Raw genomic sequence first — 26,640 nt, 5'->3', positions numbered from 1 at the left:
GTGCAATTTCGAGATTTATATTTGCATAGAGCACAATATTAGAATTTATTTTAGGATGATAAGCCCATATGTTATACGAATACATAATAGTCTAGATTTTGTATAAAACTGCTCATAAATATTTGTAAGATGTGGTAAGATTAATATTAAAGTGAGAGAGATAGTTTGTCATTATAAATATTTTTAAGCTACAGATGATTTAAAATAAAATGTGATATTTGATTTGAGAAAAGATCATTTCCTTCATCATCATTTTAAAATTTTTTATTTCTTATAATAAATGATTAAATAAAATTAAATAAATGAAATTTAAATTGTTTCTGTTGATTTTTTACCTATTGATAACAACTATTTTGTTGACGGTAGAATTTTTTATCAATATGGAAACGGGGCTTTAGCGACGTCAGCTGTATAGTTATTCGCCGATCTTGTTTCAGTATTATCAATGCTTCAGCTAAATAAGGCAAGGGCGGAACAAGCATTTCGATGGAAAGTGTGTGGGGGGGAGACAGAGAAAGATACGAGGGAGACATTGAACTGATTCCCATTGTTGAGTTTTTTCAAGTATTATTTAAAAGAAAGAAACGGAATAAAAATGTCCTATGAAACAAGTAAGTGACACCTACAGATTTTACTTATTTTTCGTGTATCGCCGACAACTTATTACCATCTATTTTGTGTGAATATCGAGCTATCCAATTTTCCGGTCTTATCTCGAGCCAAATCATAACACTTGAAGTGTATCAATGATTCACATATGTATGTAATGTCACGATTGATTACAATTAAATTAATTAACAATTTTTTTCAGATACAACCATATATACAGAATTGATTATTCATTAAATCACCGGATTTTTCATTTTTTATTTTGTGCAGTTTTACTGTAATGTATCATGAAGTAATTGTTTTGCATTTCTTGCTTTAAATATATTTGCTTTTCTATCTAAATTGGCGTAATTATGCTTACGATAACTGTAGCTTATCAGATTGAGTTCAATTCACTGTGGTGTATAGTATGAAATAGAACGAAAAAATGAATGGTTATAATATGAAAATAGATGTTGACATTGAAACTTAATTACAAATTGTACAATTAATTAAATTTCCAGAAGGAAATACTATAAGTTGTAATTTTTAAACAAAGACTATAAATATATTTTAATATTTTGGGAATAGTTTTAAACATTTGAATTATATTTTTATATTATTTTTAATGTAACTTTTTTAATTATGTTTAGTTGTATTAATTAACTTTGGACTAAAAGTAAATTTTTTGGGGAATATAGAAAGCAAGCAATAACTTTAGGCCAAAATACAGTTTTCATACCTAAAATAATTTGAAATATTGCATATTGGACTTATGCCAATGAATCAAGGAAGTATATTTTAGTTCTCATGAGAAGATGCATTCTATTATACAATTTTCATATCTTATTACAAATAACATGCTATAAGACCTTTTTTATATTAGTCTTATATTAAAATATTAGTCTTAATTTCATATGTTTACAGAATACATATTTGCTACACTACCCAGGACACAAAGGGGACAGCCTCTTGTATTAGGAGGTGATCCTAAAGGGAAAAATTTTTTGTATACTAATGGTAATAGTGTAATCATTAGAAATATTGATGTAAGTATAGTATATAAAGTAATATATTCAAGTCCTATATGGAACACTAAAATACAATGTTATCTTATTCACTTTTTATTTTTAGAATCCAGCTATTGCAGATATTTATACAGAACATTCATGTCCAGTCAATGTTGCAAAATATTCCCCAAGTGGGTTTTATATAGCATCAGGTGGTATGTACAATCATAGATAACTATTTATAAAAAGATAATATATATAAGAGCCCAATATAGACTTAAAAATTTATATGATTTTTTATAATAGATCAATCAGGCAAAGTACGTATTTGGGACACTGTCAATAAAGAACATATTTTAAAAAATGAATTCCATCCTATTGGAGGGCCTATTAAAGACATAGCATGGTCACCTGACAGTCAACGTATGGTAGTTGTTGGAGAAGGAAGAGAAAGGTAAATAATTTATAGCTCTAGTATGCTTTTAATTTTAGTAACAACTTTATTTTTATATATAAATTTAGATTTGGTCATGTATTTATGGCGGAAACCGGTACATCTGTAGGTGAAATCTCGGGCCAGAGTAAGCCTATTAATTCATGTGACTTCAGACCTGCTAGACCATTTAGATTAATCACAGGAAGTGAGGACAATACTATTGCTGTTTTTGAAGGACCGCCGTTTAAATTTAAGTATGTATACGAAAGTTAAATGGTTTAATATAAATTGGTAATAGTAAATTTTTATGTAAGATTTCCGGGTATAAGCAACGTCTTTGTAAAAAGAAACATTTTATTAACAATCAGCTTTGTCACCCGCAAGTCTTAGATAAAAACTTTATGTATTTGAGATATGAAAATTTTGAAATTTTTATTTAAATAATAAATTTATGATATATGCAGAATGACCAAGCAGGAGCATACTCGATTCGTTCAAGCTGTACGTTATTCGCCTAGTGGTAATTTATTTGCATCTGCAGGATTTGACGGGAAAGTATTTATTTATGATGGTACAAGCTCCGATTTAGTTGGAGAAGTAGGATCTCCAGCTCACCAAGGCGGAGTATACGGAGTAAATAAATGAAATCATTTAATGCCAAATTATTCTAAAGATAATGATGTACTCATTTTTAACATGTCTTCATAATCTCACAGGTGGCTTGGAAGCCAGATGGAACGCAGTTATTAACTGCATCTGGTGATAAAACGTGTAAACTTTGGGACGTAGAAACTCGCTCATTGGTTAGTGAATTCAATATGGGATCGACAGTCGATGATCAACAAGTATGTAACCTTTTAATTTTGCGATACAACAAACAATCGATAGCGATTTTGAAAAAATAAAAGTAAAATCGGTAACAAGATCAATTTTCTTTTAGGTCAGTTGCCTTTGGCAAGACAAACATTTACTATCTGTATCTCTAAGTGGCTTTATTAATTATCTGGATGTTGCTAATCCTACGAAACCTCTTAGAATAATAAAGGTAACGATAGTATCCATAGTAAGGATGCTTTTATAGGATGAGTTTTTAATTTTTGGACACTTCTAGGGCCATAATAAACCAATAACAGTATTAACTTTGAGTCCTGATAGAGGTACAATTTATACTGGATCTCATGATGGGTATATTACCAACTGGAATGCAAAAACGGGAGAGAATGACCGTGTCCAAGGTCACGGACATGGAAATCAAATTAATGGAATGAAAGCTACAAAAAATTTGCTTTATACCGCTGGTATCGATGACACTTTAAGATCGGTTGATATCGATACAAACACGTATACAGATACAGCTATAGTTAAACTGGACTCGCAGCCGCGGGGTCTAGATATTTACACAGATCTAGCTGTAATTGCAACCGTTCGCCAGGTAAGATTACCATTTCATTTTATTTTAATTTAAAAGCTAGTTAAATTAACAGTAGGTGTATATTCTAGATAACAGTTACACAAGATGGACGAAAGGTATCAAATACATCAATCGATTACGAACCATCTTGTGTGTCAATTAATCAAGAAAATGGTGATGTAGCTATAGGAGCGACATCAGACAACATGGTATATTTTTTTTTAATTTATATATAATTTCGTAAAAGTTAGTAAAATAGTAGAAAATATAGTGCATTGATTTCTCGTGTAATTTTCAGATTCGTATATATACCTTATCAGGTACGAATCTAACTCCGAAAATGGAATTAGAACATTTAGGTACAGTCACAGACGCTGCTTATAGTCCTGATAGCAAATACTTGGTTGCTTGTGACACAAATCGAAAGGTGGTCCTTTATACTGTACCAGAATACAAGGTAAAAAAAAGAAGTGTTTGTTTTGTGTAATTTATACAAACCTCAAATATCTTTGAAATTCATACATGTCGCTTGTACAAAGTTGCAGAAAAGGTGTTACCTGTTTTCCCATTTAACCTTCATCACTTAGTAGATTATTAATATATCTCACGCTTTGAACGCATATATTGTAATTAATATTTACCATTAGCAAAATATTGTGATTGCTATATTGTATGTATTTATATAAATTTTTTTTTGTATCAATTGCTCCTCCTAAACGCTTGTTGGATTTTTAGAGGGTGAGTAAAGCTTTTCGCTTGGAAATAAATGTTATCTGATCGTAATTTGATTAAAAAATTATTAACGATATATAACTTTACAGCTTGCCCACAATAGGGAGTGGGGTTTTCATAATGCAAGAGTGAATTCTGTAGCATGGTGTCCTAATTCAGTTATGGTTGCAAGCGGTAGTCTTGATACGACGATCATCATTTGGAGCGTAACAAATCCAGCAAAACATACTATTATTAAAAGTAAGTAAACATATATAATCTCCGTTTTTTTGTAACGTTATTTTATTTCTACACTTGTCATACTTTATCTCAATGGAAGAAAATGTATGCGATTGTGAAAAACAATTTTGTTTCAGATGCTCATCCTCAAAGTCAAATAACACGTTTAGTTTGGTTAGATGAGGAAACGTTGATTTCAGTCGGGCAGGACTGTAATACTAAAATATGGCGTATAGAAAAGATTTAATTAATGTTTTTCTGAAGATATGTTGTTTTCCCTTTCTAAAAGAGCTTAATTTTTTGAATGCATTTTATTTATTTTGTAGTCACTGAATGAATATTGTATATTATTTTTGAATACGATTTTTCAAATAAGATTGATTAGTCTATATTACGATCATTTACATTCGGTATATTGAAATAATCAAAACAAGTACATACTATATACAAACGAAATTGCAACAATATCTTCACATTTTTGCGCCAGTGTGAATTATAAACAACATTTTTTTATACTATAGGTATTTTTCAAATATTTACAATGTAATGAGGGAAACATGCCCTTTTTTTCTGATTCATAGATTTTTACTGGATGATTTGTAAAAAGTATTAATTATGAAAAAAAATCATCAAAACGGAAAATGTCTGTCTAATGTCTACTTTGTCTTTATTAAAACAGTGTAACGATAACAAGAAAACAGTAACAATTCGAACACTAAGGGTTTCGAGGAACGTCATCACGCTATAAGTTATTTGTACATTTAAAAACAACATAATCAAGATCTTACTTGCCTTATTCTTAATCAGTCTAGTACTGAATATTTCTTAAAAAGATGAGGTACGTAAGTTTTTCATATTAAATCCTTTCCTAATGTATTTTCATATAATAAAATATTCAATTCTTATATTCAATTGCAACGTTTAAGTATTAAATCCAAAAAAAAGAAAGAAATAGTTAAAAGGAATCATATAAGTTGGGAAGTAGTCTTTATGTATCTTCGTTTTAATCCATTACACGCTATAATGGACTCCTTTCAACTAAATAAATAATTGTACAGAGTATGTACCACTTAGACAAGGAAGCATTTTAATAATTTTACAATAAAAGATCAATACTTTCATATTGATTCAACCTTCTTTCAAATTATAAATCTATTACTTAAAAGATATAAACATATCTAACAATAAATAACAAAAAAAAAATCAAGAAATGTGTAACTAAATCTTCAACTTTTGATTTATAACCATTTTCTTCTCCCCCTTTTTTTTTTTAATTTTTTAGTTAATAAAGTATTTAAGTCAAATTAAATAGCACAAAATTTATGTTTTAAATAAGACGTGTCTAAAACAAAGGGTATAATATAAACCAAGGTATCTAGTTTCTATGATTTCGGTGTACTATATCGTGAACGTTTTTGTGACGACGCAACTGGATGTCTATAAGAAACATGTTTTCTAAGCGCATCTCGTGATCTTGATACGTGTGAACAAGCTGTACAGCTATACGAACTGTTACTGTGTGTCTCCATATGTACCCGCAAATTATATTGATTACTTAATTGTTTTCCACAAATAAGACAAGTGACACTAGATTTATTGTAATTCTGAGAAGTTCTACTGCCCACAGACGTTGTCAAAAACTTGAAATTCGCATCCCAAACAGGGGGAGGCTTTATATCTTCCACAGGAGTAATTTGATCTTCTAAAACAGGTGTGCTCTCATCTATTCCAGCTTCCGAATATGCTTTCTCAGCATATTTGTTGGTAGAAGCATTAATGGAAGGAATACTGACTTTTTCTCTTTGATTTAACTTTGCATTAATGGAGTAGTAAGGCTTAGTCTTCACACAATAAGGTATACTTTCTTGATCATTGAAGGGTTCTTCCATGTTCTCAGCTACATCTGTATCTAAAACCGTTTCTAAAGATTCTCCACCGCTTATGACATTGTCTTTATTTTCTTTTTTTATCGGCGTTTCGTCTAATGTTTTTTCCTGCAGTTGCGTTGGTGGAGGTTGAACGTATAAACCATTATCGTGTCTCGAATTTTTCTGTAAAAAAAAGCCAGGAGAAGAATGAATCGTAATTGTAAAAAAATTGGAATATTAAAATTGAATTAATATATTTGAATTCCCTTTATCTTTCATATAATTAAACTTTTACATTTTATCAAGTATTCAGAAATATTCCTGTTCTACCTAGCCTCTAAGATTAAAGATCTTTTAATTATAAGAAAGAATTGAAATTTAATTTTTTAATTTTTCAAACACATCTTTACAGTTTTATTTTTGCAGTAAGTTATTCTGTAGAACAATTTTCATGCACTGCTTCTTTTATTCATTTGTATTTTTTTTCTTTCTTGTATGGAAAATAGGACTGTTAAGTATTTATACATTAATTCTAAATTTATTAATTCAAAATTTTTGTTATAATCACCCTTGACTAAAATATGAAGCATTATTTTAATGCAAAAAAAGATACACAATATGTAAAAAAGAGATTTAACTGTTCTAATATATCTACTAAAAGTTTTAGTCATGTAGAGAGATTTTTGGATAAAGCTATTTTATACCTGTAAACTCATTCTATGGGGAAAGGTTCCATGGGATGCATCCACTTGCATTTAGTTGCAACACACACAACGATCTTGATCTCGTGGATATCGTTTATATTCATTATCGTTCCTTCGATGCACGCATGAACATAATATGTGTAGTAGGTAATTCCTTCGTGTGATACTTCTTGAGGAACGACAGTGAATGTATTTAAGTGACCTGAACAAAACAACACGATCAGAGGGTAATATAAAGATTAAAGAAGGGAAAAGCGAATATGCAACTAGCTTTAGAAATTACTCTGTTGCAATTCTGTATAAAGGAAGAGGTATTTTATTAATGTCTATGTATTATTTTTGCAATGTTTAGTTGTTTATGTTTATTAAATGTGTGAATGTACCATATGTTATATGGTAAATGATGAAACAATCAATTTTAATTAAATTAAATAGAAAGGATAGACATCCTTTGAACAAAAATTTTTACTTTATAAAATAATATGATCTTTGGAAAATACCAATGAACATAAAAATCATTTTGTTGAGCATTATATTAAATTAACAATTACTAAATAATTCCACTTACTGAATATTTGAACAAATTCAATCAACAAGTCATTAATATTGACATAATTATTATAAGTGAAAGTGTAATTTTGTCAATATATAAATAAGTCTACATGTTTTTGGAAAACAGGTTACAAGGAAATTACAATTATCAGCAAGGAATTGCTAATGTTTAAGGCACTGAAGAAGATACATGCTTTGTTACGTATGTTTTTTACAATTCACACTGAGACAAGCTTCACCAGATAAGGAATAATGATTTATCAAATAATACTATTACCTGTCCCTATTATGTAATTACTAAACAATAATTAATTTAATAAAGTTTAATAATAATTAGTGAGTAACATTTGTTTAAGAACCAGCTGCACATAGCGCTATTATCATTTCTAAATTAATTTGACAAAAGCTAAATTCTATTCACAATTTTAAATTTTAAGATAAGAATTTTTTATCCAACTGAAAATTAATCATCAAATTTTACTATTCATATATTACCACATTTTTCTACACTTTAAGAACAGTTAATTGGATAAAAATTACATCTAAAATGCAGTCATGCTACTTGATGTATAAAGCATTAATATAAGAGGTTTGGTAGAACAGTCGTGAAAGAAAAATAGAGAAGAATATAAATTTTCGAAGTTCAAAATATGCATTCAGAAAAAAAAATTTATATGTGTACATTAAGAAATTCTTACAGCGCAATATTAACTACAGTACAAACTTACCAATCCAAAATGTTTTGTGCAACCATTGCTTTGTATTTTTATTATATTAATCAAAAACTTAGATGAATTTCCTTACCCCGGCTATATCAGCTAATCCACGAATATGTAAAGTATCTGCCATAGCCAAAAGTGCAGGTAATTGCTCTTGATAAATATTTACTTCACCATTATACATAAATGTGACAAGTGCACATAAATTTGCATATTCCATTCCTGGTAATACAATTACAGGATGTTGCAAAGAACTTAAGTCCTAAAAGTTGATTCATATAATTTTCGTTGATTAAATTTAACAAAAAAACAAAAAGGTAAAAAAAAGAAAATGTTTAGCAATTTAAAAAATGCATCTAATACCTTAAATAATTCTTTAAAGTAGTAACTACAAGCAGAAAGGATAATTTTATGTGCATGTATGTGTCTACCACCAGCACTTAATGTGACATCTGTTAAATAACCACCATCAAGCAGTTTAGGAAGAGAACTCAACAATGTATTTTGAAAATTGTGCCATCGTAAACAAAATTGTTGGCCCTCCATGTTTTTACGTACTGTAAACCAAAATTGCACAATCTTTTAAAATAACATTTCATATTTTACAATGGTTACATTATCATACATATAGAATTAAACAAATTTAATAATTATTATTTGTTCAACATAATTTGCAAAATTCCAAAATTTCCAAAGATAACGATTAAGCAGAAAATGAAATTTATAATTAGGCTGTGGATTTCTATGCAAATTTATATTTTTATGAACACAATTAATAAAAATTTATTTTCTTTATTTAAAGCTATAACAAGTATTTTACTCTAGATATATTATATATTTTTGTACATATACATGCATTCTGTATATTTTTGCATCTTCAAATTTCAATATACATAAATGCATAAAAATCCGCTCTCTATTTATGATATAATCATAAGACCATAAATTACACAAACAAAGCTATCTTAAAATAAAATAAACATCCATAACTATGGACAAAAAGTTACATAAAGTAGGTACAAGAATACTATATTTTTCTATACCATCTCCTAATCATATACATATATCTTTACTGAAAGAAAAAGAAAAATAATTAAATTAGAATATGATAAAATTGAACCTTCAAATACACAATGCACTGCCTTAAGAAGGTTATGTGTCCAAAACTGTTAATAAAAGATGAAAAAAATTTGGTTGTGGATCTGATTTGATCTATTTGCGCCGGACGGGATGGTAGTTGGGTTACTGCTGGTAGAGCAGTTCAAGAGACAGACAATACTATTTATTTAATCAGGCTGCAGGTTCCAGCCAAGTCTATTATTGTACTTTCAGGTATGGCTGGAGGAAAGAACAAATATTGACTCGCAATTCATATGAAACAATCAAACATTTTTACCATTTATCATTCTTATAATAATTCGTCAACGTCACCGAATTAGAATTAGAATTCTACGCGTCACTTGTTCTTACCTCGATAAAAATTATTTGATAAAATCGCCAATGATATTCTTTATAAGACACTTCACATCCATTTGGCAAACTTCGCCATAATCACCAGTAACGTAGAAAAAGTACAGTAGCCTATTCAACGTCGACATACACTGTCACCTATCGACATATTACAGAAGTATTCGAAATCATCATTGAAAAACACGAGCAAGAAAATGATTTATTTGATTATTTCTTTTTAATTATTATTTCTTGTTATTATTCGTTTTAGTGGATCATTTTCTTTTATTCATTATGAATATTGATTTCTAGTCTCCTTTATAGATATGGCTTTTTTAAATTATTTTGCCAATAATGGACATTACAAAATATTTAATTATAAATACGGGATTTGATATCTGATAAACTGTATGTAAATTAAATAATTAATTAAAAAGTATTTTTATATTACGTTATATGAAGTTTAGAAAATTTTTGAATAAATGAGTTTTGAATTATTAAATTAAAAATATTATATTAAAAAAATTATTCATTTTTGTTATCTGCATAGCCTTTTTAAATTTTTTTATGAAAGAAGAACTAAATATTCTTATATTATATGAAATCTAGAAAATTTTTAAATAAATGGAACTTAAATTATTAAATTGAAGATGTTATATTTAAAAAAAGAAAAAGATTAATAAAAAAATATTCTGTACTCTATATTTTTATATCTTAAAATACTACACAATTTTCTTTATGTAACATGTATATAATTGCATTTTAGAGAAAGCTTTTTTTAATCTCTTAATTTTATTAAATTGTAATCTTTATTGAACATTTGTAATATTATTCATATTATGTACTTTTTAAATCCCTTAAATTCATGTTGATTAGTAAAAAAGATTATTTTATATCGTTATAAATTATATTATTGACTGATTAATAGTTCTGCAAATGCATTTGTACATTATATGTTTTGCTAATTGATATGAGGTATTTCTAAATATACACATTCTTCTCTGTTAATCTCTTTAAGTATCTTCCAGTCTCTTTTTCTTTGAATTCATATCACTCTTTAATTCCTTCATTTATATCATTATTATTACTTATAAATAACGTAATTGAAAATGTAAACAATATTTTAAAATATTTAATCATATGCTATTTCTCTTGTATGTTATTTTGCACGTATGCACAGGTGAGATGGCGCTAGAACTTATGTTTTTTGCGATTTATCAGTTTACCATGATTCGTTGTTGTATGTTGAACGAACAATATCTGGCTTATTTTTATCGTAATATTCGATAAAAGTATTATACGTATAATATTTTCACGTAAATGTCAGAGCAAAATGTGTTTAATTAATCAATCGCTTCGAACTTAAAAGATGTCTTTTACACACTTATGGAGACTAACACTTCATTTGTTATGTATAATTTCATTCAGATTTCCATTCATTGATAGCGGCGATATCAAACAATTAACGTTTTGTGAACAGAAATCATCTCGCAGGTAATTAAATACAAATTGCTTTGTGCACATATTTAATGTTAAATTTAATGTACCTGTTACGCATATTTGTAATTTGACCAACATTACTTGAATCAAAATGAGTGATAACACCGTTCAATTGTTGTACACCTGCCCATTAAGGTATCTATTATATTATGGAGTGTTTGTATGAACAAATACCTGAAATGATTAAAAAATATATATGCTTATTAGGTACCATGAAATTTTACTACGAATTACTTTTTACACTTGTAAGAAGATATAGAAGTTATATTATACTTTCCTATGTCACTTTTAAGAATACTTTATTTATGGAATAAATTATTATTTTTATTAATTATTGAAACTTCGTAAAATAAGTCATGTAAAATAAACACAATCAATCAAAAAAAAGAATTTTATGTTATATAAAGGAGAATTATATTTTGAATATTGTACTACATTTTATTACATGGTTTCATTTTTATTTTATTTTATTATATTTGCAGATAAAACATCATATTATGTATTCAATGTAATAAAATATAACTCTTTTATATTTTTTTTGCAGTTTGTTATTTGTAAGTACATTAGATGGGAAGATATCTGCCTTAGATGCTAACAATCTTGGGGAGAAACAATGGACATTAGAATTTAATGAACCTATGCTATCATCAAATATTCATCACAGAGAAGTAAGTAAATATTGAATATATTTTACATTTTTAATATTATGGAAAAATATTAAACCATCTTTTTGTTATAGCTTAATAATAATGGAAAATGGGTTCGTCTAATTCCATCTTTAAGCGGTGGATTGTATCAATTTGATGAAGAAAGTTTAGAAGCAGTACCAGTATCTGCAAGCCAGTTGTTGCATTCATCTTTCCGTTACTCTGATGATCTAATATTCTCGGGTGGTAGAGAAGTGAAATCATATGGTAAATATTGCTAATATGTATCTATAAATAAATAATTAGTAATATATAAAACATAAAAGAGAAAAATGGAATATGTATTCTTATTTATTTATTTTTATTTAGTCCGTGCCTCTCGGCTTTGGACGAACTTTCAGCTTTCTTTACAGCTCTTTATTGCACTAATCGCATCCTTACCTCTAATCTAACACTAATGCGAATATGTATTCTTACTAGGTGTTTCAAGTATAACAGGGAAAATTTTATATGAATGTGGTATCAGTGGTTGTATTAACATCACAGATGGAGAAACATATATCAAACAAGAAGTGATCATTGTTCAAAGATTTCAACAAACTGTAAGAGCAGTTGAACCTCGTACTGGTATTGAGAGGTAAATTTCATAAAATATAAAATTCATCAAATGTTGTTAATGAAAAATATTATATTAAATGAATTTACATTGGAATAGATGGAACTTCAGTGTAGGGCAACATGACTTAGTACTTGTTCCTTATTCTGATATGTATTGCCAAAATAAAGTAACACCTCATAGTTTAGATATTGAAATTAAAGTTACTGTACCTGATGGTTTGGTTTGGGCTGTTAATAAGAATGACCCTACAGTGAAATTGTGGCAATATAAGGTAATTTAATTAATTATAGGAATAAAATATATTTGCTAAGCTCTGTACTGATTACATATATTGGTATTTTGTTAGTTTGATTCTCCAGTTGTTACTATATGGCGTGAAGATGCAAGTACAAAAGGCAATGGGTATAAAAATTTGAAGGAAATTAATTTATTTGATAGTACACAGCAGTTTTGGAGTACAGATTTTTCAGCCAGTCCAGCACTTTATTTGGGTATGCACAACAGGCAGTTATATGTACAAGAAAATACAGAACTCTATAAATCATTAGATGCATCACCAAAGTATATGCAACATACGAAATATCCATGGCAACCTCACCCTGCTATTGGTATGAGAGCTTGGTTTTATCCTTCATTAAATATGTCTAAAAGTATAATATTATGGTAGAACATAGTATATCTCAGATAATGTAATTAAACAACCTCTTTTAGATCATTCATCAATAAACAATAATAAGGAAGATGATGTATTATTTGAAATAACTGATGCACAAAGTATCACTGCATTATCAGTTTTATATAATTCGGAATATGTAAATGGTATATACATATAAAATATTAAGATTTTGTTAATAGTAAAAAAAAAGACTCATACTTTCAATATTTAGCATTAATTTCTTTGATAAACATTTTTTTAGGGAATGGATTTTATTTGTATTCAACAGATCAGTTAGAATTGGACAATAACAAACAATGTAATCGTACTACTTCAAATTTGATGGTTATCAAAGAAGAACGGAAATCGTTTAAGGAAAATAATACTGAAGGAGAGGATGAGGATACTCCTGTTCAAATTATCATTGTATCATTATGGTATTGGTGGTATGTAAAATGAAATAAAAAAAGTATAAAATATTAATTCTTAACCTAAAATCTTTTCAATAGGAAGGAAGTTTTAATAATATCAATTACTACTGCGATTTTACTAAATTTTATGTTGACACAGCGTCTATTAAATGCTACAACAGTTGCTAAAGATGCAGCATTTCCGGTAAAGAATATTATAAATCTTTCTAATATTATAAAGTTTAAAAATATTGATCTTGAACATGAATTAAAAATATTTATATTTATATGGAATTTTAGCCTTTAATAGTTGAAAGACATATAGAGACAAATAAAAATAACCAACCTACTGATGAAAAGGAAATGGATAATTTTAAATCACGTTATCTCACAGATTTTGAACCAGTGGATTGTTTGGGAAAAGGTGGTTATGGTGTCGTTTTTGAGGCAAAAAATAAAATAGATGATTGCAATTATGCTATTAAAAGGATTGCTCTACCAAACAGGTATAAAATTCTACAGTATGATTTGATACAGTACAGTCAAACATGAAAAATAAGTACGACCAAATTTACAAGCTCTTCCTTTATTTTGTTCAACAGTACATATTCAAGAGAACGTGTAATGCGAGAAGTAAAAGCATTGGCTAAATTGGATCATCAAAATATTGTAAGGTACTTTAATGCATGGCTTGAGTGCCCACCTTTAGGATGGCAAGAAAAACACGATCCTCAGTGGATAAACAAGATTACGTCTCCAAATTTAGATTTTACTTCAGAAGAAATTCATACGGAAACAAAAATGAATAATTCTGTTTGCATTAATGTCAATCAGACTGATCAATCATCGATAGATAGTGCTTGTGAGGCCTATGAATTGAATAATGATTCAAATGACGATTCCTTTATTGTGTTTGTAAAATCCCAATCAGAAAGCCAGGATGAAAATCTTGTTAGTATCAGTAACTCTACTACTAAGAATTCTGGTTCATCTCATTCCAGTAACAGAGTTGAAAAAGTAAAGTCAAAAGTTACTAATCGTTCATATTCTGAAAGCATTATATTCAAAGACACTGACAGTAGAGTGTCAGGAAAAGAAGTGAAGAAAAAACGCCAAAGATCGTTTTCTTTAGATCTGAATAATAAGTCGAATACACGTAAATCTCCAAAAATGTTCCTTTACATACAAATGCAATTGTGCCAAAGGTTAAGTCTCAGAGAATGGCTAAAAATGCAGTCAGTACGAGATTATCGTCATGTATTAAACATATTTCAGCAAATAGTTGATGCTGTGGAATATGTTCACTTACAAGGACTTATTCATCGTGATTTGAAGGTAATATCTGAAATAATGTTTTATTCCGCGAAAGTAAAAATTGTTATCTTAAACGAAATGAATTTCAGCCTTCAAATATATTTTTCTCTTTCGATAATAAAATAAAAGTTGGAGATTTTGGCCTTGTAACTGCAATAACAGAAGGTTACAATGAAGCTCATACTCCTTCAGAGAACGAAGACGTTACATTTAGAAATAGTTTACATACCGCATATGTCGGTACTCATCTTTATATGTCTCCTGAACAAATAAATGGTCAGGGCTATAATTATAAGGTTGATATCTATTCTTTAGGAATTATTTTATTTGAACTCCTCATTCCATTTGTTACTGAAATGGAAAGAATTGTTGCCCTTATAAACTTAAGGAAGTCAGTGTTTCCAAAAGATTTCAGTAACGATTATCCGGCCGAGGTAAGAAAATCATATAGTGTATCCTTAAATAATCTTAATTTCTGTTTTGGCTAAAATATATCAATTGCAAACATCTTATTTTTAGTACAATTTGTTGAACATGATGTTAGATGAAAATCCTAGTAAAAGACCTACAACATTAGGCATTAAAGCAAGGCCACCATTATTAAATTATGAAATAGCTAATAACTAAGGACTCAGTATAGACGAAGATACAAAATTGCATTTTGAATTGTCTCAATTAACACAACATTCTTCTGTGATTAGTAATGGTAATAGTGAATCTTGAGAAACAAATTGAATGATTATATTCTCATAATTAGTTGAAATATAAAAAAAGATGTAGCTATACGTCCTGTGTAATGTATCTATATATTATCTTATATTTTTTAATATTATTGTAAATTTGGACGTTATGTTAACAGGGGTACTTGCTCGCCTTGTTTTATTATAAAACAGCATTTATTCGGAATTACCTGAGCGAACGTCAATTCACGCGAACAATACAAAGCGTGAAATAAATTTATGATTTTTTGGTAAAGATTCATATATTGGCTGTTTTGTTTTATATTAAATAATTGACATTTTTTGCTGTATTGTCTTTAAACTATAAATATAAGCTGCCATCACTGTAAGACATTACTTGTATAAATATATTTTTTATATTAATTCGTAGCATCTAAATATTTTCCTACAAAAGTAGTATTATTTCGTACTACTGTAACTTAGAGAATATTGATATTACCTTCAATATTGTTGAAAGTAGTTACGTCTACTGTTACAATTAGAAATTTATATAGATGTATTTTGTAATAACATTAAAAGAATATAGGAATTTTATTAATTCACTAATTAATACTTCTGTTTTTTATCAATTCTGTATTACGAAATAAATTATTAGTGTACTAATTTGTTAATTATATTATTAATATTACTTCTTGTCCTTTGTCTGATTAAAAAGCTTAGTTATCTTCTAAAATTCTTGATACAACTTCATTTGCAGCTTGTTGACTACCGAGTAATGTTACACCATTCTTAGATAAGATGAAATTTATAGTGGATGTGGGATTGATGTTAAGCATTTGTGGAAGTCTATAAAAACCATGCCTAAAATATCAAATGCTTTATTTTATTTCAATTCTAACTTCTAGTTTTGTAAAATAGTTCATTAATTAATTACCCATTTCGAGCATCCTGAAATATTTCTAATAAACACCAAATTATCAAGAATATGAAACACATAATCACAACTTTACAGATAAGACTCCATTGCTTCCAAATTGTACTTTCATATTCTAAGAGATCAAAGTTTTTTACAAATATAACATAAATGAATTAGTTTATTTAAAAACGACTGTATTACCTTCACTTTTGTTCATCACAGTAATACCAAATGTAAAGAGAGTTGGACCTAAATCTTTATTTGATTTATTTCTATGATGATAAATATAACACGAATAAAAGTTTTCTATTGTATCACGAGTTATATAGCTTGCAATACTAACGGTACTAACTCGTCCATCATCTTTCAGATTGAAAAAATCATTGCTTGATGGAAAATTAAATATTACAAAATCAATATAAAAAGTACAATAGTGAATTTGACATATTTACTTGTTTCCATAAGATTTTAATAATTTATCCATTATCAACCATAGAACATATGTCTGTTTAGAAAATGTGTGTTCTTTTTCAAGAGGAATTGTATCATAGACACATGATAATTTAAGTTCTTGACCTAAGAGTAATGGTATTTCTTCATAGTAATCTAAAATATTATTGTGTGGAATTGTATTATTGAGTTTTAGATATCTTTATAATACTATATTAAGAATTATTACCAGATATACTAATACTACGGCTAGAAAATCGGTTGCTACTTATTTCTAGAACTGGTAATGATATAAGATCTATTTCTTTTCCATTTATGTTGAGATATCCAAGAGTAAAACTTATTTGTGGTATGTCTGCACAATTAGAACATATCTTCCCCTATTATAAAAAATTGTGAATTTCATATATGAAACAGATTTTTTCTTTTATATAAAGCTATTTACTCTCATATCATCACGTATAGTTCCTAAGAATATGTCAGTTCCTGATGTAATTATTGTCTTTGACAAAGTTAAAGGTACATATCTCTTTTCATTTCCATTAATTTGCATATACATATTTTTACCATCATGAGCTATTACTATTTCAAACCATTCTCCTATTAAAATATGTTCCATACTTTCAATTGCAGTAGAAGTTTCTCCGTGATAAAATTTCAGCTTTACTTTTCCCTCTTCTAATAATAATAAGGTATATTTATTGAAAAAATCACCTGGTATTGTTGCTATAAGTCCATTCATGCTCTCTATTTTTATAGCAATTATAATCTAAATTATAATGATTATAAAATTATTATTAAATAATAGCTTTGAAAATATTATTGATTAAATAGCAATTGTTAATTTCTTACTTGCCAATATTCTATACTTTCTGGACATGATACTGCAACTGAATCTGTTAAACCAATGTTAATAAAACCTTCATTGTCATCTCCCATCAAATATCGAACATTGTTACTACTGGATAAAAGATTTACATATTTTGTACTGTGATTATCCTAAATGATATTTTATATTTAAAATATATTTATTCACTTAATATTGCAGAACTGAATAAATATAAATAACTTTTGATGTATGAAGTTGAACAAGTGCAAAATTAATTGTTAGTTCTTGAATTTGTCCTTGAAATCCTCCGATTTCCATTGCATGATCCAAGTCATATGAAATTGGAATGCATGAAAAAGAAGTAACTTTATGAAAACCATCATCAATACGTAATACTCCGTGTGTCCCATATATTGCAATTAATATTACATGCCATTGTCCAATCTAAAAAACAACATAAATTAAATACAAAACAATTAATGTATAAAATAAAACATTTCTTACTTCCAATTTGGTCTCATGAATTAAAGCTAATGTACAGTCAGCAATTTGAGATAAAAGTACTATCTTTCCATTTTGAAGAAACAATTTTACGAAGTCACACATCAATCCTTTACAATCCTTTTCAAAACGATAAATAATCATACCAAAAGGAGACAGTGGTAAAAACCTTAGATACATATGAAGCAACCGTGAAGGTCTTCCAGTTTTATCATACTGAAGACTACTCTTTTCTGTAAAGTGTACTACTTCATGTAATTTATTTATACATGGTTTAGTAAAACACTGGCGAACTTCAGAAGCTGAACCAACACAGGATGTACCATTACCACTCGGAGAAGGATTGGTACACATTCGATTTCTCAATTGTGTACCAATCCCACAACTTGAAGTACAAGGTGACCAAACCATCCATGTTGACCACATTCCATTTACTAATAAAAATTGATAATTATAAAATAATTTTTACAGATTGTATAAGTTATTTCTAGAAAATGTACAATATTGTATTTATATAAAATAATATTCTTACTAGAACAATTATTAATTATACAGCCTTTTATATCTTTGGATGGACCTTTACATGAAGTTCCTTGTAAATTTTGCGTTTCTGAACATAAGCGTTTCCTGATTTGAACTCCACTACCACATTCTACACTACATGTGCTCCACTCATTCCAATTACTCCAAGTACTCCCTATTGAAAATAATGAGATAATATATAATTTAGAAATTATATTCCATATAAATTAACACTCAGACCTTGGGGATTTATACCTGAGAGCTTTCTGCAGTTAATTCCCACACAGCTTTTTATTTCAAATGCTAAACCACTACACATTAATTTAAAACTTGAAGGAGTTGGACTATTACAAATTCTTGTACGATATTTTTGTCCTTTGCCACAAGTTGCAGTACATGCCGACCAAACTCCCCAAACACTCCAACCACCAGAGTCTAAAAATGTTCCATTATTCACATGCATTCATACATTTATGTAAATATTCATATGTATTTAATTATTTATTTACTTGGACATCCAATATCATATTTAACACAATTCATAGCATTCCAGTAAAGCATCTTTATAGAAGGTATATAAAAATATTATTCTTAGATTGTTCTTTAAATAACTACAAATTCTATTGTTTATTACCACATTGTTTCCAAGAATCTTTTCTACAACAGAAAATGTACAATCGACAAGAAAACATAATTCTATTAAAGCTGGTAATTTTTTATGAAATTTCTTTACAATTTTCAGTTCTCCTTTACGTATAGGATGAGCATTTACAACTGTTTCGTAATCATTCATCATGCATCCTAAAAAAATATTTATTACATTAAATTACATGTAAAATTATATTGATATTCTATACTTTAGGTTGTACCAGTAATCTGACAATTTTCAATTTGATAACTAGGACCAATACAAGGGGCTCCATTATTTGAAGGCACAGGATTATCACAAGTACGTCGTCTCATTCTTTTCCCTTTAAATCCACATTTCCCAGAACAAGATCCCCATGGACTCCAAAATGTCCAACCACCATCAATGGGACATGAATCATCAAGTTTTAATCCAAGATTGCAATAAAGGTTTTGCATTGCATTCATTACATTATCTGCAATAAAAGTATTAACAATATATTAAATTATTAATATGAAACATATCTGATATATCTTTTACCAGTGGCACCAAGAAAAATTAGTGAAATGAGAAATATTAGGAAAAAGATTGTAGATGGCAAGATTTTCATTATATGTAATAATTTAGAAAATAAAATATAATTATTATTATTGTATTATATACTAAAAGTACTGAATCCTAAAAAAGTTATAAGTTATATTTTATATTTAATATATTCCTATTTTAAGCGTAAATTGTTTAATGCATAAAGAGATTCAATTTGAATTCAAACATATTTATCTCCTATGTACCGGATAAATTCAAGCCAATAAGATTTATTAGTTTCGCGTATGCGTATGTAATTCGTATGATAATACAACTTAAAATTTACCTGTGTGGCGCGAGCGGCATAAGCCTCGTGAATGTCATCAAAAATATACAAATAGTTCTAATAAATTGTAGTAAGTGTTTCTTAAGTAAAATAAATACGTTTTTAATTTTAGGCTGCAATTATGTTTTTAAGAAACAATACAGTAGATCCTATTATTTTCAATATTATTCAATGTTTAGACAAATAAATAAGTCTAACCTTTAATCACAGGATATTTAGACGAAAAAGTCAGATAATTATTTATAAGTACATAAGGATAATGATATTAGTTGATAATAATTATATAATAATAATTCGCGTTAAAACTTGTTAATACCCTTGCTATTATCTTATTTCTATTTTTTTGTTTGAATTTAGTTCTGTGTGTATTTAATATTTAATTTTTCCCTGCACCGTACAAACATGACTCTCACTGAAATGGAACCGCTTAAAATACACTTAGATGCCTTAGAAATGGCAGGGAAAGTGGTTGATATACACATTACAGCTGATAGCAACTTTCCATCCTTAATTAATCTTATGAGATATAATGTACAAGGTAAATTTGTTGTTCTCATGTCTCTTGCATATTTTTTTATTATTCGATGTTCTATAAAGAAACTCTTTTTTGTTTTAGGTGGACCAACTGTTAGTGGTCTTGACGATCATGATTATCCAAATTTAAATGGGATGTCATTATGTTTTCCTAATATAAATCAAATGAAAGCATACAGTAAAATTTCTTTGCCATCTGAGATAATGGAACATTTTCATCGTATCCTTTTATATAATTGATCATTCTTTAATATTAGTAATACGCATGTTTTGTTTGCTTCCTTATATAAAAAATATAATTTCTTAATATCTGATTAGATATGCAATGTCATTGTATGATGGGTCTTTTTACAGAAATTTCAAAAGCATGGCTTACAATTGATAGTGATATATATGTTTGGTCATATGAAAATGAGTAAAAATTTATTTAAAGTTTATAAAATATTTTCTCAAGGTATCATAATTAAGTAATTAATATTTATAATGATAATATGTTTTTAGGTCTGATGTTGCATATTTTGATGGGTTAAATGAAACTATTATAAGTGTAGGTTTAGTAAAACCCAAAGCAGGGGTGTTCCAATCTTATGTAAAATATTTGTTGATTCTTACAACTACAGTGGAAATAACTATTCTTGGAGTTACATTAACAGAAGCCAATGATGGTATAATACAGTTTCAGTTTTACTTGAAGATTACTAAACTTGAAGATATTAAACCTTATTTACTGTTTCAATTTCCAATTTAGGCACTTCACCAGAAATGCAACTAGTTCCCGAACCAATTTTCACAGTTGCTACGGATGGGATTGGCATCACAACAATAGCTAACACTAATAGTGGGAGAATTTTCCTTGGTGGTAGAAATGGATCCCTTTATGAAATATATTATCAGGTAAAATTTGCTACACAAATATGAATATAAAAATAATCAATATAAAAATCATAATTAATCACTTTAGTATGTGTTCGTTGTGTAGGCAGAAAGTAGCTGGTTTGGGAAACGTTGTAAAAAAATAAATCATTCTGAAGGTCCATTATCATTTTTAGTTCCATCATTTGTCACTATAGCTTTATCAGAAGAAGAAGCAATAATACAAATTTCCGTTGATGATTCACGAAATATTTTATACACACTCGGTGATAAGGGAACAATTACAGTTTGGGATATCGATAACAATGGTGCGTCCAAAGTCGCGTCTTTGTCACAAGCTTCCTTAGTACAAAACGCTGTTCATGTTGTTAAGTATGTATATTTATACAAATCCTAATTTTAAATAATTGAAATTATATTTCATATTACATTCATCATTTTTAGAACACTGGATAGTAATAATTTTCGACCATTGGTGAGCATATCAGCTATTACAGAGTCAGAATCAGTACATTTAAACTTAGTTGTAGTTGCAGCTACTGGAACACGCTTTTACTTCAGTTGCACTGCAGTTGCTAATCCAACAACAAGACCTCAAGGTCTACAGTTAATACATGTTAGATTGCCACCAGGTTATGCTGCTAATGCTACAGTAATGAGGCCAAGGAAAGTACAAATGGCACATTATAGGAAAGGTATACATTCCAATATCTTTTTGTTAAGGACATGATATTAAAATTTATATACTATACAGTATATATCTGTTACAGGAACATTAATTCTTGTTTGCGGTGGAGATACAGAAACTGCTTTATGTTTAAGTAATGATGCTTATCCATTCACAAATTATTTAGCTGAAACTCAAAGTCCTTTATCTCTCGATAGTCCCGTATGGGCAATGGCAGAAATTCTTGTGGAACCAGCTATATGTATTGAAAAACAAAGTATTACACAAGAAGAACCTCCTCTTCTCGTAAGGCAGCACATGGAGGCGCCACGAAAATTTATCTTTTTGACTTCTCAGGTATATAATTAATTAAAGGTCTGTAAATGTATTAGATGTAGTTATTTACAAGTTGTTTATTTTTTTACTTACAGGGTGCCATTATTTATGTTCAAGTTCGTCCAATGGATATCTTAAAGCAGCTTCTATTAGAACAACGTGGTCCTGATACAGAAGCTGTTCGCGCATATTTTCAGTCGCAATCATTGGAACAAGCATGTGCAACTTGTCTTATTTTAGCCACGCTTGAAAGTTCTCAAAATGCTGAGGTCCTGATTCAGATTAAAAATTAAGATCAAAATTATAAAAATTAATTATAAAAATTAAGTTTTGTAAAATTAGAAAGTAATATTTAATTATAATATGTATAGTTAGCAGAATGGGCAACAAGAGCATTCTTTTTATATGGTAGTCAACGAACAACAAGTATTGGACCTGCAATTGATGTACATGGTACTAACTTTGCTAATATAAATACAGGTATTACATTAATTTTATATGAAAGTTTTATTTTTCTTTATAAGTTTTTCTTTATATAGTTTATGAATGTCATAGGAGATATGCGCACATCGACACCAAGAATTCCAAACTATGATTTAAGGCTTCAAGGATTTCGACCTCATGCACCAGTTGGACTTAATACAGACATTTCTCTGCAACAATTTTCTGCAAAACACAATGGTTTATATCTGTATGTAGGAAGAATACTTCGACCAATATGGAACATGCGTTGTATTAAACAAGAAGTTATAAACAACAAAACTCAGGTGACTTAAATTGATATAAATCTTTTTCATTGTTTTTGTTTCTGTATATTAACCTTTACTCATATTATAATTTCAGATCTCTAGTACAATTTCAACAAGACAAGTTAGCTGGATTCTAAGTCTTCTGCAGGCGTTAAGATCATTTCTCAATAAAAATACCCACATTACTAAGCAGTATATATCTATATACTATTTCAACAGCTTTACAAATGATTAAATTTTATTTGAACTACTTATCGATTTTTAGACACGGTACTACTAGAATAACTGATGGATTTGAAACAACTATACCTAGTCATTACCAAGAACCAATAGTCGAAGAAAGAAATTCTTTAGCTGCATTAAAAATTTTCATTACTCATGCTTGTGAAGTGTTAGAACTTTGGAAAATTTTATGTGAAAACCATTTAAATAATATTGTAAATTGTTTATCAAAGGTGAGTCAAATACATATTGCAATTTTCTTTAAGTTGAAAATTTTATATTAATATTTATAATAATTTATAGGACCAAATTAATCAATTTTCTACAGCTACATTTCGAGATTTAATTTTAATTGGACATGAAATTTCTTCATTATTGATCATTCATCTTATAGATAGGTAAGTAAGCTAAATAAATAATAAAAATCCTGTGTACTAATTTTTACAAATCTACAGTTATCTTGGAGATAATGCATCTGTTGATGCTGTTAGTCAAAGATTACGAGAAGTTTGTCCAAATTTATATAGAAGCGAGGATGCTGTTTGTTCTAAGGTACAAGAAATAAAGTTAAAAGAATCATGATTTTATTTTTATATATTGCTAATATTTTTATAAATCGTAGGCTAATGAAATAATTTTGAAAGCAAAAAGTTGTACAAATCCAGAAGAGAAGGAATGCTATTTACAATCTGCTTTAAAGGTATACATTCTAATATTATTTGTAATATTATTTGTACAATTTTATACTGTCTGTTTGCATTCACATCCTTAGCTTTGCAAAGAAGTTGCTCCCAGACTAAATTTAAGTGCAGTATGCCAACAATTTATTGCTTGTCAATTTTATTCGGGTGTACTCGAGTTATGTCTCTGTTGTGCAGAAAGAGTAGATCCTAATAACGCTGCCTTACATTATTATAAAAATAATGAACCAATCGAAGATCAAGAAGGAAGGTTTGCTTACATGAAAAGGTACTGATTATAAAATTACATTTTAATAATTGTACGTTTAATATATCACATATTCTAATTATTCAGATAATTTTTTGTATATAGACTAGAGATTTATAAAGAATTCACTGCGTTATTGGATCATCTTTATAATCAAAGCATTTCTAATCCATTGACACCTACTATACCCAGTAAACCTGGTCCTCCACAACAAAATGGCTCAACTATGCCTGTTACACCAGCAAAAGAAATGGTAAAATATACTTTCCTTTTAAATTATATTATTTCCAATAAATTTACTGGATCTTTTACATAAATATTTATATCTTTTAGTTGCATGACATTATAACTGACGCATTACATTCTAAGTGTGAAATTCTCCACGCTTCAGTGTATGCTTGGATGATAGAAAGAAGGCTTCACGGAGAACTCGTTGCTCTAGCAGCACCTTCTTTAGAAGCTTATCTCACCCGAGTCAATGCGCCAGACTTGCTGTGGCAATTTTATGAAAAAAATAAAAATCATGCTGCTGCAGCTAAAATATTGGATGCTTTAGCAACCAAAGAGTACGTATAACACACATAACTTTTATTAAATTTACACCTCTTTTCCTGATTTCAGGAAACTACTTTTTATTTTCACTTTCTTTTCTTTTCTTTAAATATAGATCAAATGTAACATTATCACAGAGAGTTGAATATTTAGCTCGAGCAGTGGTTTGTATGAGAAGTGACCAAGCTGGATATGCTCCATACCTTGGCATTTTTTTACGTGAATTAGAAGACAAAGTAGAAGTTGCTAGAATACAACAACAGGTAAGTGATTATAAATATTATGGCAAAATCTATTTAGAATATGATTTGTATGTTGTCATCATATTGTAGATATTAGATACAATTTGTAACCAACATTTAAGCGGTAGACTCAGCGATGAAGCATCTAGAGCATTAAAGTTTTCGTTACTTGATATAACAAAGGTATGATCCAACCATGTATGTTATGAATTAAGATATTTGCATGGAACTTTTAGGATTCACATCTGTTAATCATTCATTGTAGTTGTACCAAGAATATGCGGACCCTTTACAATTGTGGGAGTGCAAATTATCTATAATTCATTGTTCTGGTCATCAAGATGCAATGTTAATCCAGGAAATTTGGACTAATATTATAAATAATGGTATGAATATTCTATCTTATACATTTATATGAATGAAAAAATATCTCGTATTTACGTTTTAATAATACATATTTACAGAATTAAAAGATGCGTCAACAGCAGAAGATAAAATGACTATTTTAATGAGCAAAATTATATCCTTAGGACAGGAGTATTCAGGATCACCACACTGTTTTCCAGTTGGTAATAACAAAACTCTTCTATCACCATTATGATATAATGAAAATATAATATGAAGTAAAACTATAAGATGTATTATATTTTTTCAGACTTCCTAGTAAAACAGTTAGAAATAAAAGCATGTAAGTTAAATGTATCAAATAATGGAATTATATCTGGGTTTTTACAGTTAGGAGTATCAATGGAGGATCTCTTAGATATTTACAAGTAAGTAGAATATATTTATTAATAAATACATTTCTTTATATTTTACTTAATAAATAAATGCGTAATGTTTGTTTTCAGAATGATTGGCAAAGATACTCGAACTTGGTTCAACGAGGGAAATGATTTTCACCTTATCGAATCGACTGCAAATTTAGTTAATTACTTTATATCTCATTCGAACATTACCAATACTTTCGTTAAGTAAGTACATTACTGCGTCATGAAAATAAATCAATAGATAATCATAAAAATAATTATAACAAAATGTGACAGTTACTTAATTTCTGTTCGATTAATGTTAAAATAATTGATTGAATTGCAGACGAAAAATAATAACGAAGTGCCAAGACGTAATTTCAAAGTGTTTAACTACATTGTATAGCAAGCCTCATGGACAAGAATTAATAACGAAACTTAGATCGATTCAAAACGTTTTAATTCGTATGTAAGAAAGAATTTCCACTGTTTTTACAATAAACTAACGTTTCATAAAATCGTATAAATCGTCGAAAAT

The 26,640-nt window shown here is 28.4% G+C and overlaps 6 protein-coding genes across 9 annotated transcripts; 3 read left to right on the top strand and 3 right to left on the bottom strand.

Annotated features, from left to right (window-relative positions):
• Positions 1-454: 454 nt before the first annotated feature.
• LOC122568859 (actin-interacting protein 1) lies at positions 455-5,308 on the top strand. Of its 2 annotated transcripts, XM_043729079.1 has the most exons (14): positions 455-611; positions 1,516-1,637; positions 1,723-1,813; positions 1,905-2,052; positions 2,121-2,288; positions 2,499-2,667; positions 2,751-2,879; positions 2,975-3,079; positions 3,146-3,466; positions 3,535-3,654; positions 3,744-3,902; positions 4,181-4,183; positions 4,267-4,417; positions 4,534-5,308. In XM_043729079.1, exons 1-14 carry the CDS (start codon positions 596-598, stop codon positions 4,641-4,643), a joined length of 1,812 nt encoding a protein of 603 aa, XP_043585014.1. In that variant the 5' UTR covers positions 455-595; the 3' UTR covers positions 4,644-5,308. The 2 variants fall into 2 exon arrangements, with proteins under 2 accessions (XP_043585014.1, XP_043585015.1); XM_043729080.1 differs by lacking the exon at positions 4,181-4,183.
• On the bottom strand, positions 5,039-9,835 carry LOC122568860 (zinc finger and BTB domain-containing protein 24-like). 2 transcript variants are annotated; one of them, XM_043729082.1, is made up of 5 exons: positions 9,710-9,801; positions 9,360-9,577; positions 8,603-8,796; positions 8,325-8,501; positions 5,039-6,447 (listed from the first exon to the last, which is right to left on the bottom strand). In XM_043729082.1, exons 3-5 carry the CDS (start codon positions 8,783-8,785, stop codon positions 5,779-5,781), a joined length of 1,029 nt encoding a protein of 342 aa, XP_043585017.1. In that variant the 5' UTR covers positions 8,786-8,796; positions 9,360-9,577; positions 9,710-9,801; the 3' UTR covers positions 5,039-5,778. The 2 variants fall into 2 exon arrangements, with proteins under 2 accessions (XP_043585017.1, XP_043585016.1); XM_043729081.1 differs by lacking the exon at positions 9,360-9,577 and having other exon boundaries at positions 9,710-9,835.
• A 1,043-nt stretch (positions 9,836-10,878) lies between these two features.
• LOC122568858 (eukaryotic translation initiation factor 2-alpha kinase) lies at positions 10,879-15,938 on the top strand. Of its 2 annotated transcripts, XR_006317224.1 has the most exons (14): positions 10,879-11,182; positions 11,733-11,856; positions 11,928-12,102; positions 12,316-12,472; positions 12,551-12,725; positions 12,801-13,062; positions 13,166-13,273; positions 13,372-13,555; positions 13,619-13,724; positions 13,820-14,025; positions 14,122-14,854; positions 14,923-15,267; positions 15,353-15,539; positions 15,693-15,938. XR_006317224.1 is itself a non-coding variant. In XM_043729077.1 (13 exons), the coding sequence occupies exons 1-13, from the start codon at positions 11,058-11,060 to the stop codon at positions 15,458-15,460; spliced, it is 2,808 nt and encodes a 935-aa protein (XP_043585012.1). In that variant the 5' UTR covers positions 10,879-11,057; the 3' UTR covers positions 15,461-15,938. The 2 variants fall into 2 exon arrangements, 1 of the variants encoding a protein (XP_043585012.1); XM_043729077.1 differs by having other exon boundaries at positions 15,353-15,938.
• A 281-nt stretch (positions 15,939-16,219) lies between these two features.
• On the bottom strand, positions 16,220-16,874 carry LOC122569794 (the record flags this gene model as incomplete). The annotated part of the gene is made up of 3 exons (XM_043731386.1): positions 16,220-16,374; positions 16,448-16,562; positions 16,631-16,874. Coding segments are annotated over 3 exons (504 nt in total), but the record flags the coding sequence as incomplete, so codon positions are not given.
• Positions 16,234-20,257, bottom strand: LOC122568862. The gene is made up of 12 exons (XM_043729084.1): positions 20,231-20,257; positions 19,601-19,834; positions 19,366-19,532; positions 19,241-19,292; positions 18,987-19,166; positions 18,742-18,906; positions 18,213-18,643; positions 17,949-18,152; positions 17,732-17,878; positions 17,325-17,648; positions 17,109-17,259; positions 16,234-17,035 (listed from the first exon to the last, which is right to left on the bottom strand). The coding sequence occupies exons 2-12, from the start codon at positions 19,824-19,826 to the stop codon at positions 16,878-16,880; spliced, it is 2,205 nt and encodes a 734-aa protein (XP_043585019.1). The 5' UTR covers positions 19,827-19,834; positions 20,231-20,257; the 3' UTR covers positions 16,234-16,877.
• LOC122568857 (nuclear pore complex protein Nup154) lies at positions 20,163-26,625 on the top strand. The gene is made up of 27 exons (XM_043729076.1): positions 20,163-20,300; positions 20,588-20,768; positions 20,847-20,984; positions 21,083-21,179; positions 21,266-21,429; positions 21,513-21,658; positions 21,744-22,009; positions 22,082-22,332; positions 22,408-22,661; positions 22,736-22,909; positions 23,012-23,120; positions 23,196-23,407; positions 23,484-23,581; positions 23,655-23,844; positions 23,915-24,009; positions 24,067-24,163; positions 24,234-24,311; positions 24,384-24,580; positions 24,665-24,812; positions 24,893-25,125; positions 25,227-25,374; positions 25,444-25,536; positions 25,619-25,739; positions 25,818-25,922; positions 26,009-26,126; positions 26,205-26,327; positions 26,449-26,625. Exons 2-27 carry the CDS (start codon positions 20,633-20,635, stop codon positions 26,573-26,575), a joined length of 3,918 nt encoding a protein of 1,305 aa, XP_043585011.1. The 5' UTR covers positions 20,163-20,300; positions 20,588-20,632; the 3' UTR covers positions 26,576-26,625.
• Positions 26,626-26,640: the final 15 nt, after the last annotated feature.

The sequence above is a fragment of the Bombus pyrosoma genome, linkage group LG7 (assembly GCF_014825855.1).
Source record: "Bombus pyrosoma isolate SC7728 linkage group LG7, ASM1482585v1, whole genome shotgun sequence".
Taxonomy (NCBI): domain Eukaryota; kingdom Metazoa; phylum Arthropoda; class Insecta; order Hymenoptera; family Apidae; genus Bombus; species Bombus pyrosoma.
This window is presented reverse-complemented; position numbering and strand designations above follow the sequence as displayed.